Source organism: Carassius carassius, chromosome 36 (assembly GCF_963082965.1).
Source record: "Carassius carassius chromosome 36, fCarCar2.1, whole genome shotgun sequence".
Lineage (NCBI taxonomy): Eukaryota > Metazoa > Chordata > Actinopteri > Cypriniformes > Cyprinidae > Carassius > Carassius carassius.
In genome coordinates, this window is record NC_081790.1 from 11,520,818 (window position 1) to 11,536,684 (window position 15,867).

Sequence of the window (15,867 nt, forward strand, 5' to 3'; positions counted from 1 at the left end):
CTGGACAAGACAAAATGCAAGGCTATGTGAAATCCTGCAAGCATAACTTATTTGCAAAGAACATTTTTAACATTCAGCATACTCTAATGTTAGCATCCTTTCACCGATGAGATTTCTTTTTCAGTTTTTCTCAGAATGAATGTTCATGCATTATATATCAGTCACAAATTTATTTTGAAACAAATCAGAATTGGAGGTTGTAGTGTGAACAAAGCCATTGTGTGTTTGATGTGGAGAACTGCGTCATGTGCATTTTTTTTGAAAAAGTAACAAGTTTGAGACAGAATAATGAACTGTAATCGTGCCAAACGCTGAACCACACGCACACATGTACGCAGTAGGTCCCTTTCTTTCTTCGCTGTGCAGTGTTGATAGTCTTTGAAGGAGCGTGGAAGTTTCCCAGGGGCTTGTCTGATTAATTCATATTTGTGTTCATTTCAAAAGAGGCCAAGTTTGCTTACAGCTCAGTCTTGCTCTGTGGGCTGCGTTCAGATGTGCTCTTCCCTGATCAGTGAGGAGGAGGAGATTTCAGTCTGCTCACTTCCTTTCCATCCTTTTTTTGTGTTTGTTTATAGATGAATGCTGTTGACACGCTGGGTCAGACGGCGTTGCACCGGGCGGCTCTGGCGGGACACTTGCAGACATGCAGGCTACTTTTGAGTTTTGGAGCCGACCCCACCATCGTCTCCCTGCAGGGCTTCACAGCCGCACAGATGGGCAATGAAGCTGTACAGCAGATCCTAAATGGTACAGACCGAATCTGGGGTTTGGGATTGTTTATTTGGGCTTTGATGTTATGCATTAACAATTATGGAAATTCACGTTAATTTATGCTTGTGTCTGTTAGAAAACATTCCAGTGAGGAATTCAGACGTGGATTATAGACTCTTAGAAGCAGCAAAAGCAGGAGACTTGGACACTGTGAAGGTGAGACTAGTCATGTAGTTTTCCACCAGTCAACCAAGGGTTAAACAAAATCTGTCTTGATCTGGTGGAGCCAAGATATAACATGAAACTGTTCTCTCTAGAAAGAGAAATTTGGGGCACTATTTTTCTTTTTTGTAAGAAACCTTAACTCGTTTGAGATAGTTGTAATAACCTTTACAACTGTTTTCATTAGCGTAGTGCTACAAAGCAGCTCCAGGTTACACAGAGATTAAAATATATCTGCGGTCATGGATATTGAATTTTTTTATATGCTTTTGTCTGGAACAAAAATACCCTTTGAGTTTAGTTTGTTTATCCCAGACAATGTAACTTTTCAAAGACACAGCTTGCAGTTCTTTACTGTGTTCAGGTAGATGTAAAAAGACCTCACCTTTGTGTGTGTGTGTGTGTGTGTGTGTGTGTGTGTGTGTGTGTGTGTGTGTGTGTGTGTCTGTGTGTCTGTGTGTGTGTGTGTGTGTGTGTGTGTGTGTGTGTGTGTGTGTGTGTGTGTGTGTGTGTGTGTGTGTGTGTGTGTAAGAGAAATGCTGAGCCAGTGTGCACAAAAACTGCAGGATCCTGTTACATACACTTCAGACTAACGTTTGGACTTTTTTTTTTATCCTATACACTAACATTTGTTGCAGCTTTGTTATCACAGGAATAAATTACATTTTAAAATCACACATAAACTAGAAACAGTTCTTTTAAATTGTAAGAATATTTCAAAATATCTCTTTTTTACTGTACATAATAATTGCAGTCTTGGCGTGCATAAGAGACTTTTTTCAAAAACGTGACATATTGTGAAAAGTGCCATACACCACATACATGCAATTAATTGAATTGAATGCATATTATTAATATTGCAAAAAAATTTTTACAGTTATAAATGATGATTAATGTAAATATAATTTCTGTTAGTCTACAAAAGTGCTTTGAATAATTTAAGCACAAGTCTTTAGATCAAAAGCTTAATCACCTCAAACTTTTTGACTGGTAATATAAGCCTGAAGTGATTTAGAAACCGATGCTAAAAATGTATGAATGGATGGATGCCTTTGATGCGATCAGATCCTCATTATCTGAAAGCCTCATTATGCGTAAAGTAATTAGATCAGAGCACCAATTAGACTTTTGTCAGGCAATTAATCAGAATCTCTACTGACGCTTGCCATAATTCTGGCCTGGTACCCTATAAAAGCACATCAAATGAAATTAATTCTTGGATGTGTTTAAACACTCATCACTAAAATAAAGTGATGTATTTGCAATATGAAATCAAGCATTCGCTTTAATGTTGTCTCGTTGTTTTCTTGCACAGCAACTTTGCTCCCCTCAGAATGTGAACTGTCGAGACCTGGAGGGTCGTCACTCCACTCCGCTCCACTTTGCCGCCGGATACAATCGCGTGGCTGTGGTTGAGTATCTCCTGCACCACGGCGCCGATGTCCACGCCAAAGACAAAGGGTGAGATTTCCTGCTGTTCTTGTTCAGAAACTCTCCCTCAGTTGTGGAGTGAACCTCATTAACAGTCAGCTCATGAGTTCGCAGCACCAGGAGATAAACTTTAATCTCCTTGTCACTATTTATCTCGAATTCCCTGTCTGTTGGCAGAGGTTTGGTGCCGCTGCATAACGCCTGCTCCTATGGCCATTACGAAGTGGCGGAGCTGCTGGTCAGACACGGAGCGTCTGTCAACGTGGCCGACCTGTGGAAGTTCTCTCCGCTGCATGAGGCGGCGGCCAAGGGCAAATACGAGATCTGCAAACTACTTCTGAAGGTACTTTCATCACTACTCCTGCTGGCTCAACACTGACCTACTCGCGTCACTCAGTATACTTGTTAATTCAGGAGATATCTCTTCCTAGACGTCTGACAGCCTGGAGTTGTTAATGGTTTTTATATCACTCTGTAAAGTTTTTAAATGCAGTGTGAACCACTGCAGGGGCTTCAGGTTTATTGCCGTTGAGCAGACGTCGGTTTTAATGCTGTCTGCTTTCATCGTACCTCAGGTTACTGTCACAGAGAGGTTCAGCTTCAGAGCCTTAAAGAATATTCACATTAGACTTCAAACAAACATGTCACTTTGTTTCCTGAAGTGGAACTGCTGAGGTTGGCTTTGGTAGAAACTGCAAAATAGAAATGTCATTTTCTCATTCACTGAATCTAAAACTGTTACTGATTTTGGACGCAGCGTTTTTCTGAGTCAAAAGTATTCACATAGACTTTCGAAAAGATTCGAAATCAGTTCTGTTAGGAGTAATTCATTTGCTGGGTTTTAAAATCAATGCTCTTTTTTACAATTGCTGTACAGGGAACTGAAATATTAATGGACCATAACTATAACTATTAGATTCAGTACTTGTGGCCTACAGTTGCAATTTGATCAAAAGAGTTTTCTTAGAAGTAAACATTCTTAAAATCATTTTTTTTTTAAATCCATATTTTTGTGACATTAAAACATATATAACTAATTCTGTTTAATTGTGATTAATCACATCCAAAATGAAAGTTTTTGTTCTAATAATATGTGTGTGTGCTCTGTATATTTATTATGTATATATAAATACACACACACACAGTATATTGTTTGAAAATATTGACACATATTAACATGCATATCTTTATATACATATAATTTATATTATATATAAATATTTTTAATATATATACAACACTATTTTTCTTAAATATATACATGCATGTGTATGTATTTATATATACATAAATATAAACAGTACACTCATATATGTTATGTAAGCAAAAGCTTTTATTTTGGATTTGATTAACGCGATTATTAATTAAAGCTAAAGCATTAAAGCAATAAAATATTAAATAAATGTGAATGTTTATTTATATTTGTTTACAAAATATAAACATAAATATGCATAAACTATTAATATATATATATATATATATATATATATATAATTATACAAACAGATACATTTAACAGTATAATATTTACAAAACATTTATTTTTATCATACCACATATCATACTATCTGTCCGTCCATCCGTCCGTCCATCCTGTATTCGAATATACTATGTTTATGTGTTTGTTTAGTGAAATCTAAAAAAATGTTTGAGCACTGATCATTTCTTGTAGAAATCCTCAGAGAGATCTTAGATGAGGTTCTCAAACTGTGCTAAGTCAGGCTTCAGGCTCCTCTGTGGATCTGTGCTCAATGTCTTTATCTCTTTCAGCATGGAGCAGACCCCACCAAGAAGAATCGGGACGGAAACACTCCATTGGACATGGTGAAGGAGGGAGACACCGATATCCAGGACTTGCTGAGAGGGGATGCAGCGCTTTTGGATGCCGCCAAAAAAGGCTGCCTGGCCCGGGTCCAGAAACTGTGCAGCTTGGAGAACATCAACTGCAGAGACACACAGGGACGCAACTCGACTCCGCTGCACCTGGCAGGTAATGAAAAATCATTCTGCAGCCTTCCGAGCCATCACTTTCAACATAGAAATGAGAGCTCTTCTCTCTTTCAAATGGAAAAATCAAGCTGTACCGGCATCCAGAGAATTGCGTTTCTACAAAAGCATTGAAGCAGTGTGTGAGATATCATCCCACCCCAGAGGCGAGGCAAGGAAACCCAGAAGGAATGAAAGGGGGACATGTTGAATTAAATCTTGGCTCTCATCCTTTTCTGAGCGCTCTGTAAGCCTGGCTTCCAGGCAGGGATTCAAAGGCTTCCTTGCCAAATATTAAATCTGTCTAAGACTTCCACACGGTTCGTACCGTCACCTACATTTACATGCACAACAATATTCTCCGTATGGCTCATGTCCCCGATAAAGTCTTATTCAAAATAATCTCTTTATGTGAGCCTTCCCCCTCTTATTCATGGGTGTTCTTGTATTTGTGAAAATATGTTTCAGAATATAAACGTTTTCCAGAGTCGTACACGTATATTGTAGCTAAAAATAAAAAACACTTAATATAACTCTTTAAACAATACAGATTATTTCAAAGCAGCTTCACAATAATAAAATGGGAACTAACCGACTCATTGATGCAAAGGTTTTCAAATATAATACAATATAAATTCAAATTGCTTTAAAGCAGCTCTGATGAGACAACAGTGGCATTATTATTTAGCTCAAGTAAGTTCAGTGTTTGTTCAGATTTGGTTCAGCAGTGCAAAGTTAATTATGAAACAAGTTCAGTTCAGCTATAAAAAGCTCTACAGAAGACATTGGCAATAAAATTCTTATTCAGAAGTAAGAATTTTATTCAATATTTAGTTAATATTATAGAATATGTTGGAGCCAAAACTTGCAGCTGTAATGATTGAATCAGATTACTATTATAAATAATATACAATTGCATCTGTATTTAATTTTATTTGCAAGTATTTAGCAACTTAATTCAAATATATTAATAATAATAATAATTGAGTTTATAACTAACATGATAATGATGACAACAGTTGTTGTCACTCTTTAATAAACATTATACAGTTGCAGCTGGAATGTTTGAGAGGATATGAATATTATAAATAAATGTATACACACACACACACACAAACACAGAAGAGTAATATGTCATTTCATGTTTGTTTGTTTTTTTACAGGCATGGCAATTCATTTCTAATACATTATTAGCAATAATGATAATTAACTTTATAACCATGACTACATGCTAAAAAGAATTAGCCAGAAGCCTGAGGGTGTTAAATAGTTCTGAGCAAATGTCACTGAACAGATGGAGTAAGCGCCCTGGTCAGTGCACTTATCTTGCTAGGCCAGGTCAGCAGCAGGTGGGTGACGACCCTAACCATCAGGCAGAGATATAGACTCATGATTTTACTCCAGCTTGCACAAATTCACTATTTCCACCGGAGAGCAATGGGCTGTGACTAACGTGGTGGTTGTGACCCCTGCCTAGAGAACACGTCACTCGTCTGCCGTTTGCCTGCGGGGAGAATCGTTAGATGAATTCATTCGTTCTGACTGATATTGCAGGATCTCATGCATTACAATCCTGATGCTTTTCTGTGCATTTTTTTAATGACTGAAACATCATTTTTAAGGCTGCTTAGGGGGACTGAGATAAAATGTCTACTCACCAATTAAATTCGTTTTCATTTTGTTTTATTTGTAAATAATCTATGTTATGAACAGTTTTGGGGAGTAACTAGTTGCATGGAATGGAATTATGAATTTAATGACAAAAACTACAGAGAAAAATGTGTAATTAAATTACTTATGAAAATGGGAACGATTACAAAGGGGTTTTCATCTGAATATTTTCACACCTACAGATTTGATAGATTTCTTTCCCAAATTGCATTGGCTGCTTTAAAATATGAGACATCAATGTTTCAGGAATTTTTATGACACAAGGACACATGCTGTTTTATTTTCTACTTGGGTTTATGTAAATGCGTTATTTTTTAAGATTAACCATTTTTTTTCCAAAGTATTGTTAGATGCCAGTGTTTCCTGTCATAGCTGTCCAAAGATTTGAATTCAAAAATAGTATCAAAGCTATTAAACTATCCCCTGGTTTCACAGACAGGGCTTAAGACTAGTCCTAGACTAAAATGTAAGTCTGAGCTGTTTCCACTGAAATAAACTTGCACTGACTGATCTTAAAAATATATCAGTGCCTTTTTAGTTTTAAGATGCACATCGGTAATGTTTTTTTCTAAGCATGTTTATAAAAATTACTTAAATGTCCTAATTGATCTATGGTCTAATCCTGGCTTAGTCTAAGCCCTGTCTGTGAAACCGGGCCTATATCTTGTGATTTTTAATCTGTATTTAAATGCAGAACATTCTCGAAGTAAAAAGAGGTGCTAAAGTCTGAGTTTGTGGTGGCTGTGCTTTGAACTTAGGTAACTTTTAAATTGTAACCTGTTACATTTCCAAAGTAACCTTCCCCACATGGGTTATGAAGTAACACTTGTGGGTAAATTAAAATGCCTTTTTGTTTTTTACATAGCGTTACTATACTATATAAAAAAATATAAAATGGCTTTTTATTCATCCATAAAATCAAATATGTGCAGAAATTTTCTTCAAAAATGCTGCAATGAGCCCATTTTGCTAATGCGGTCTTCACTAGGGCTGCACGATGTGTCGTTTAAGCATCGATATCGCGATGTACGAATCCACGATAGTCACATTGCAGGATGTCGTAGTTGATCCGTTATTCATTAACTGTACGGGCCAGCTGCTCCCCGGCCCTTGACGAATGTGATTCGGATTAATTGCACAGCTTAACCATCATAGAGTGAAAGTTAAGCATTTGCATGTGTTTTTAAGTCCTGTCAGTTTAACAGGGCAGAGTGACAGACAGCGAGAGAGCGCGCGCGCGTGAGAGAGAGAGAGAGAGAGAGAGAGAGAGAGAGAGAGAGAGAGAGAGAGAGAGAGAGAGCGAGCAAGAAAGAGAGAGAGAGAGAGAGAGCACGCGCGAGAGAGAGAGCACGCGCGAGAGAGAGAGCGAACAATATAAAGAGCAAGATAGAGAGAGAGAGAGAGAGAGTGCACGCGAGAGAGAGAGAGCACACGCGAGAAAGAGAGAGAGAGCGCACGAGAGAGAGAGAGAGTGAGAGAGAGAGCCCCGGCCGTCTTCAAACAACACGAGCGCTGTCTTGCTCTCTCTCCCTCGCGCATATTAATCAATTGACACAATGGTGTCGATGTTTAAATCATTTAAAATGAGAATGTAAGTGTGCTCACCCCATTTTTGTAAGAAAAAATTTGATTAGATTTCATATCGCAATATATATTGCAGAAAAATAAAATATCGCAATGTCATTTTTTCCCAATATCGTGCAGCCCTAGTCTACACTTTTTCTCATGTTTGGAAAACAGCTGCTGACACTTTGCGGCCCGTGACACCGTATCCATACTGTTATTAGTTTTTAATTTCATTTTATTCATTAAAATCTTAATGCTTATCATGGTGTTAATGAGAGTAAATCTGATTTATTAAAAACAAGAGGAAAACAGAGCAGTGCAACCAGACAGATGACATATTCGTGGGAAGGAAGTGAGAAACTGCTAAAACTGCTTGTCGTTTATGGAGAAGAACCTGCAGGAAGCGTTTGATGAGCGCGGCACACGCGGTGGAGTGTGTACATGCGAGAGCGTTTATTCATTAGTGCGGTTCCCAAAGCTGGGTTTGCTCATTATTAGAGGGCTCCAGCCTTTAATGATGAGGGCTCTAATTAGTGACAGTCCTGTAGGCAGTCATGTATGTCTGGAGTGAGAAACAGAGACTGTTAAAGCTGAAAATAGTGTACTGGTCTTTTTGGGTAAAGGTCAGCGACAGCTTGTTTAGTGCCAAAGGTTGACTACCAGATTGAGTATGTTTTAGCTCAGCAAAAAAAAAAAACTAAAAAAACATCTGTGCTTAGCTTCCACTTCGCACTGAGCAATAAATATAATTGCAATTACAAGGAGTAACGAGGAGTAAGATTTCAGTAACATTGGCTAAAGAACTTTTAATTAATTGAGTTTAATTAAATTTTGAAAAGGGAAATAGATTAAATTTCACTGAGATGGTGATACCTACGTAGAAGATGTAATGTATCCAAGATGAGCAATCTGATTTTGGGAACCATTAATAAATTCATGGGAAAAATTATGAATGCGATCATGAACAGCTGTAACAGTGTTATTTTAGTAATACAACCCCTGGCAAAAAGTATGGAATCACCCCTCTCAGAAGATGTTCATTCAAATGTTTAATGGTGTAGAGCAAAAACCAAGCACATATATGCCACAAAACAATTTTCACTCAACAAAACAATATTCTCGCTGTATAAAACACTTAAAAAAACAACAAAGAAAGATAACTATAGTCAATTACAATTGTTTTTACAGATCAAACAGAGGAAAATAATATGGAATCACACAAATCTGAGGAAAATTATATGGAATCACCAAATAAAAACACTACTAGTACTTTGTTGCACCACCTCTGGCTTTTATAACAGCTTGAATTCTCTGAGGCATGGATTTAACTAATGACAAACAGTATACTTCATCAATCTGTCTCCAGCTTTGTCTTATTGCAGTTGCCAGATCAGCTTTGCAGGTTGGAGCCTTGTCGTGGACCATTTTCTTTAATTTCCACCACAGATTTTCAATTGGATTGAGGTCCGGACTATTTGCAGGCCATGCCATTGACATTATATGGCTTTCCTGTAGAAATGTTTTCACAGATTTTGCCCTATGGCACGATGCATTATCATCCTGAAAAATGATGCTACCATCACCAAACATCCTTTCAATTGATGGAATAAGAAAAGTGTCCAGAATCTCAACATAAACTTGTGCATTTATAGAAGATGTAATGACTGTCATCTCTCCCATACCTTTACCTGACATACAACCCCATATCATTAATGATTGTGGAAATTTGCATGTTTTCTTCAGGCAGTTGTCTTTATAAATTTCATTGGAACAGCACCAAGCAAAAGTTCCAGCATCATCACCCTGCCCAATGCAGATTCGTGATTCATCACTGAATATAACTCTCATCCAGTCATCCACAGTCCAAGATTGTCTTTCTTTAGCCCACTGAAACCTTGTTTTTTTCTGTTTCGATGTTAATGATGGTTTTCGTTTGGCTTTTCTGTATGTAAATCCCATTTCTTTTAGGCGATTTCTTACAGTCTGGTCACAGACATGAACTCCACTTTCTGCCCATTTGTTTCTCATTTGTTTTGTTGTGCATTTTCTGTTTTCAATGCATATTGCTTTAAGTTTTCTGTCTTGGCGCTTTGATGTCTTTCTTGGTCTACCAGTACGCTTCCCTTTTACAACCTTTCCATTTGATTTGTACTTGGTCCAGATTTTAGACACAGCTGACTGGGAACAACCAACATCTTTTGCAACATTCCGTGAAGATTTACCTTCTTTGAGAAGTTTGATGATCCTCTCCTTTGTTTCAACTGACACCTCTCGTGTTGGAGCCTTGAGTTATGTCAATCATCTTGGTTCAACACATCACTAATGTGTGCAAGCCTATTTTTTAACTGCAGACTAATTAGCAGTTGTAATCAGATACAGCTGTTTGTTTTAGAAATGCAAAGTGCATGGTGATTCCATATAATTTTCCTCAGATTTGTGTGATTCCATATTATTTTCCTCTGTTTGATCTGTAAAAACAGTTGTAATTGACTATAGTTATCTTTCTTTGTTGTTTTTTTAAGTGTTTTATACAGCCAGAATATTGTTTTGTTGAGTGAAAATTGTTTTGTGGCATATATGTGCTTGGTTTTTGCTCTACACAATTAAACATTTGAATGAACATCTTCTGAGAGGGGTGATTCCATACTTTTTGCCAGGGGTTGTAGTTATATACTATTGTAGTATTTACTAATATTTTGAATTAGCTTTTGTTATGGTATTTTCTGTTTTCATTTCATTTTTTGTGCTTGTCTTTTTAGTTTTTGTGTTCTTTATATATTTTTAATTGTTTATTTTTATTTCGTTTTTTGGATGCAGTGATTTTACTACTTGCATACTATTAGTATTTACTAACATTTGGATTAATTTATGTTTATAATTTAATAACACATACAATAGATAGATAGATACTTCAAAATTGCACAAACACTTTCTATTCAGTAAATCTGCCTGAAAAAGATGGTTTGGGTTGAGTTCCGTGTAGATTCATAATCATTTAGATGTAAATGTGATCCTCACCCTCATGTAAATTAATTTCACGGTGTTCCAGTTTGCAATAATTCTCAATTGCACACTCCTGATCCACTTTATAATTTATGGCTATCATTAAAGCATCTCCTCAATGGAGTTACTTTATTATCATACAGTAGCTTCAGTTGTGGTGCACCACAGCGGAAAAATGCTAGGTTTTTTTTTCTTCAGTTTTCAAAGTTTCAAAAGCACTCTGAACTGTACATGTGATACGGATTGGTGCTTGTGTTTGATACCAGATGGTTCGTGGGCAGATGGATTTACATTTCTCTGCATCCTTTTTTCCACAGCTGGCTATAACAATCTGGAGGTAGCGGAGTATTTACTGGAGCATGGGGCGGATGTCAATGCACAGGATAAAGGTGGCCTTATTCCCCTCCACAACGCGGCCTCATACGGGGTGAGTGCAATTGCTGATTAAAAGGAGGAATATTTCATTGAAACTGGGACTACATGCAGACATCTGTTAAGCCGACGCATGTCATGCCTCCGGTGTCATGTCAGGTCTGGCAGGAAACCTCAAGACACACACAAACAGATGTAGACTGTGAATAATCCATGTATTTGCTTCTGAAAATGAAACACAGGGCTTTTCTCTTCTTCGAACAAGTGTAAACCTTCACCTGAACCCCTCTGTGCTTTGATACAGCACTTTTTCACTTCCTGTGTGTGACAAAATCAGTGTGTGACTGTATGCAAAAAGTGTTTGGACATCTGTATTTGTTCTGCCAACAGAACCTTGGCTTATGCACTTTTAATGTGTCACTGCGGCTCATGATTCTTTCAGGTGGTTTCACTTGCATTTCCACTTGCGAAAAAGCCAGATGCCGAGATGAAGCCGTTTGCGAGCTGCAACCCAGATTAGCTTTAATCTACTTGTCATAGAGCACTTCTAATACAGGATTTGACTCTTTCTGGAAATCAATTCAGGGAAACCCATTTCAGGTGATGGTAGCTGGAGGTATTTATCAGGGTCTGCCCTCTGGAGGTCTACAGGGATGTGATTAGACCATGCAGATGGATAGGAGCAGATTGCTGTTACATAAACATGTTGGATCTGAACTAGCCAGACTCCGGCCCTCGACATACTCACATACGCTCTCTGTTGCCGTCCAAGAAACAGGACCTCTGTGACGGGAGCTGTGAGATTCTGATTGGCTGTGACCGGAGTGGCAGGTTGCCCAAGCTTTGCTGATTGGCTAGAGGAGAGCTGGCGGCCGACCAATGCTGGCTGACCTTGAGTGCGCCTCCCTCTGTTTATATGCGGCCTGTTTGTGTAGAGGCTGTCAGCACTCGGCAAACACAGCCAGCTGATCGCAGTTCCATACAGTCACTGCTGCTGATGGAAGGGCGGCTCAGGACATCTCAGCCGCACACACTGCACCACAACTCAAGAGTTGGCCAGAAACCAAGCTTGTTTTGCCCTGCGTTCTCTATTGCTAATGAGAATGGTGCTTAAATGCCTTTTAAAGAGGTAGTCTACCTAAAAATGAACATTGTCATTATTTATGCATGCTCATGCTGTCATGCTTAGTTATTATTGTTAACCAAAACTATTATAAAACATTTTTGTTAATAGAAATAATAAAAAGGATATTAGATTAAAAAAATTTAACAAAACTGAGAACTGTTGCTTGGGCAAGTAACTCAAATAAGTACTAAAATTGCTAATTAAAATAAAACGCTAAAACAAAAATGAAATGTATTAGCACATTAAAAACATCTTCAAACACACTAATAAAAAGGACAAAAGCACATTAAAAAAATGGCAAAAAATTAAACTGTTTTCATTTTAAATTTTAAAATAAAAGCCAATTCAAAATTCAGTATTGACTGATAGTTTTCCTCTAGTCAGCTGTTAACTTCTGCCACAGTGATTTGAAATTGAGAAATTTATTAGCCCAAATCATGAACACATTATTTTATCATCCAGTTCATTGAGAATAATAATAATAATAATTTGATTCACTCAAAAGTGTCATTTGATTCACAAATGGAACGTGGCTACTATTTCTTTGTGCATTTTATGTACAATTTTGTACATTTGACACACTCAAAACAATTAGGCACTTGATTCACAAAAAAAAAGTGTAATTTTGTTTCTCAAACAGAACAGTTCTAGTATTTCTTTATGTACATTTTTATGTGTAATTGTGTACATTTCACTCAAAAGAGTATTTTCATTAACAAATGGAACATTGCTACTAATTCCTATTCACTTGCCAAGTAGAGCAAAGGCAAATGTTAATATTTTTGGTGAATAACAACTTGCGTTTTGGTTTGTTGTTCACATGTTCACACAAAGCTATCATATGGCTTTAAACCAATTGTATGGACCACTAAAGATGACAATTAGCATCTGAAGTCTGAATCTTCTACACCAAGCAGATCTGCTCCAGAAAGAGCTATGCTTCTTAACATCCAGCTATGAATTAACATCCAGGTTTTAAAGATTGTAGGTTGTAGAATAATTTTGTCAGTAATAAGCCTCTGTCTTCCCTTCCAGCATGTGGACATCGCGGCCCTGCTGATCAAGTATAACACCTGTGTAAATGCCACTGATAAATGGGCCTTCACACCCCTCCATGAGGCTGCGCAGAAGGGCCGCACACAGCTCTGCGCTCTGCTGCTGGCCCACGGAGCCGACCCCACCATGAAGAACCAGGAGGGCCAGACGCCGCTGGACTTGGCGACTGTAATAAAAACACACCTCTTGCTTGGATTCACATTAATATACATTCAAGCCCACATTTGTATACTGTCAATCATTTAACAGAGCTACAGACTTGAATAGACATTCTCCATTTTAAACCCAACTTGCATGCTCTACAAGACCATTTGTTCTGGGTGTAAGGTCTCATATGGTTCAGGTGGCATAGACTACCCTGAGAAATTGGGACATTTATCTTCTAAACACATAAGCTGAGGTGTTTAAACCCACGTCCCCTGTGTTCAGGCTTGTGCGAAGCAAATGGTAAGTCTGCCGTAACCTTTAGTAATTGGGCTCCAGTGGCTGTGTTCATGCCAGGTGCTAATGACACAGCTGTTCTCCGCTTTTATTGTCCAATTCTAGACCAAGAAGACAAACTAATGCTGTGTACAACTACTTTCTAATTTATCCTCTCGCCCATGTGGCGTGGAACTCTAACATGAGTATTACATTAGTCTAGTTGTATTTAAAACTGATCAGACTCAGTTCTTACACTACTATTGATTGATCTTCCTTCACATTTTTTTCTATTGATTCCAGGCTGATGATATCCGGGCGCTGCTGATTGATGCCATGCCCCCTGAAGCGTTGCCTAGTTGTTTCAAGCCCCAGGCTACAGTGGTCAGTGCCTCTGTCATCTCTCCAACATCTACCCCTTCCTGTCTGTCCGCTGCCAGCAGCATAGACAACCTGGCCGGGCCGCTGACAGAGCTGGCTGTACCTGGAGCCTCAGGCCCTGCTGATGGGGCTACTGCATCAGAGAGGAAGGAGGGAGAAAGTGAGTAGATCATGTGATGTGTCTTAATATTTTTTTAGGGCTGCAACACCTTTTTAAATTTTGATCAAATCTGTTGTTGAATATAAATAATTAGTTTAGAATGTTTTCGAGAAATGTTGGAAAGGAAGTTGGAATGCTAACAACATTTTTAAGAACAGTAACTGTAATGGGATTATAACAAATTATGTCAGTCTCTTACATTTATAAGAAACAGAAATTATAGTAACAATACTTGGGCAGAACTTGTTAGTAGTTAAAACTTGGAAAAATTGTCCGTAACAGTTTACTTATAGCTTTTATGTATAATGCATTATAAAAGTAGTTTTAATGCATTAATTATGCCTTGTAATGCTTCTGATAGCATTGTACAATCTTATCTTTAATTATAATAACAGTTAATACATTATAACACTTATTAGTTCATTTTGTACACTGTGCATTTTAAATTTGGTCATACTTTGACAAGATATAATGCATTACAACGCACATTATGAATAATTATAAATTATACTCTTTAATAACCCTTTATAATGTGTTATACATTAAGGCTTAAAGTAAAGTGTTACCAAAATGTCTTTAAAAATAATCCTCATAATATAATGATATTTAAATAATAATCAACTACATACATACTTATTATTAATATTTAATAACAATTAAATTAATATTTAATTAATTGTTAACATTATTTGTGTGCGTAATAAGTACAAATACACACTAGCTCGGGTTGGGTCATACGATCTCAGGAACAGGCCGGGTTCAGGCTTCAGTTTAAAGTCTGTGCAGACCTGTAACACACGTGCGCACACACACACACACACACGTATATATATGTGTGTGTGTGTGTATGTGAAAAGCTTTATACATTTTATAGCACACAGAGTATAAACTGAGTTTATGTACTGTGTTTCAATTTGTATTTATAATCTTCAGTTTGCACATTGTTTTGGAGGACAGTAGAGTGCATGACATGAAATAGCACTTTGTTTTATAAAATGATGGAAAAATCTTTTATCCCATTAATCACAAAAAACAAACAAAAAAACAGATTAATCATGTAGTAAAATGACATTTAGTTGCATCCCTAAATGTAATTATGCCCTGAATGTAGGATAATAGTTACATGAGTTATGATGTATTTTTTCTCTATAGTTACGATTCTGGATATGAACATCAGTCAGTTCCTGAAGAGTGTGGGTTTGGAGCATTTGCGGGATATTTTCGAGCGGGAACAGGTAAGGTCACTTCCTGGGATCAAATCAATCTCAATCTCCTCAGTTCCACTCCACACATTAAATTTCCATCTGTCCCATGTAGAGAGGCCTGCCGTTGTTTCCTGTAGAGAACTCCAGGTCCTTCTAGTGAACATTATGTAAATGCGATGACATCTGTGGCCTCGTAATTATCTCCTTTCAATATACTGAACTCTCTCAGCACCTTGGCTCTAGCATTTCCAGCCAACTCCTCTTCAGCAGGACGCTGTGCGATTACCAGCATCTCTCGATCTTTATAGGTATGAGAGAGATCCTGGGTAACAGGGCTGACCTCTGTACCCCTTCTTTTGATTAATACGGTCATACCACTCTGTTTCCTTGTTCTCTGCTTCACCCGGCTTTCCTTGTTCTCTACTTCACCCATGGGATGCGATTGGCATACTGCGCCAAGCACGCCACTCATTTGCAAATAGATGAACAGAAATGGTCTTGGCGGCCACCAGCTGGGAAAGAGCGCTTGATGTGAGGGGCTGAAATCAGTTCTGATT

General features: G+C 37.7%; 1 protein-coding gene across 3 annotated transcripts in view; it reads left to right on the forward strand.

Annotated features, from left to right (window-relative positions):
• Positions 1-15,867, forward strand: part of tnksa (tankyrase, TRF1-interacting ankyrin-related ADP-ribose polymerase a) — a 102,369-nt gene that overhangs the window by 76,359 nt on the left and 10,143 nt on the right. For all 3 annotated transcript variants that reach the window (XM_059526238.1, XM_059526239.1, XM_059526240.1), the window contains 9 exons: positions 576-747; positions 848-927; positions 2,249-2,394; positions 2,542-2,707; positions 4,135-4,354; positions 10,908-11,017; positions 13,124-13,312; positions 13,868-14,105; positions 15,258-15,340. In XM_059526238.1, coding sequence (XP_059382221.1) covers positions 576-747; positions 848-927; positions 2,249-2,394; positions 2,542-2,707; positions 4,135-4,354; positions 10,908-11,017; positions 13,124-13,312; positions 13,868-14,105; positions 15,258-15,340 — 1,404 coding nt within the window. The remainder of the gene's footprint in view (positions 1-575; positions 748-847; positions 928-2,248; positions 2,395-2,541; positions 2,708-4,134; positions 4,355-10,907; positions 11,018-13,123; positions 13,313-13,867; positions 14,106-15,257; positions 15,341-15,867) is intronic.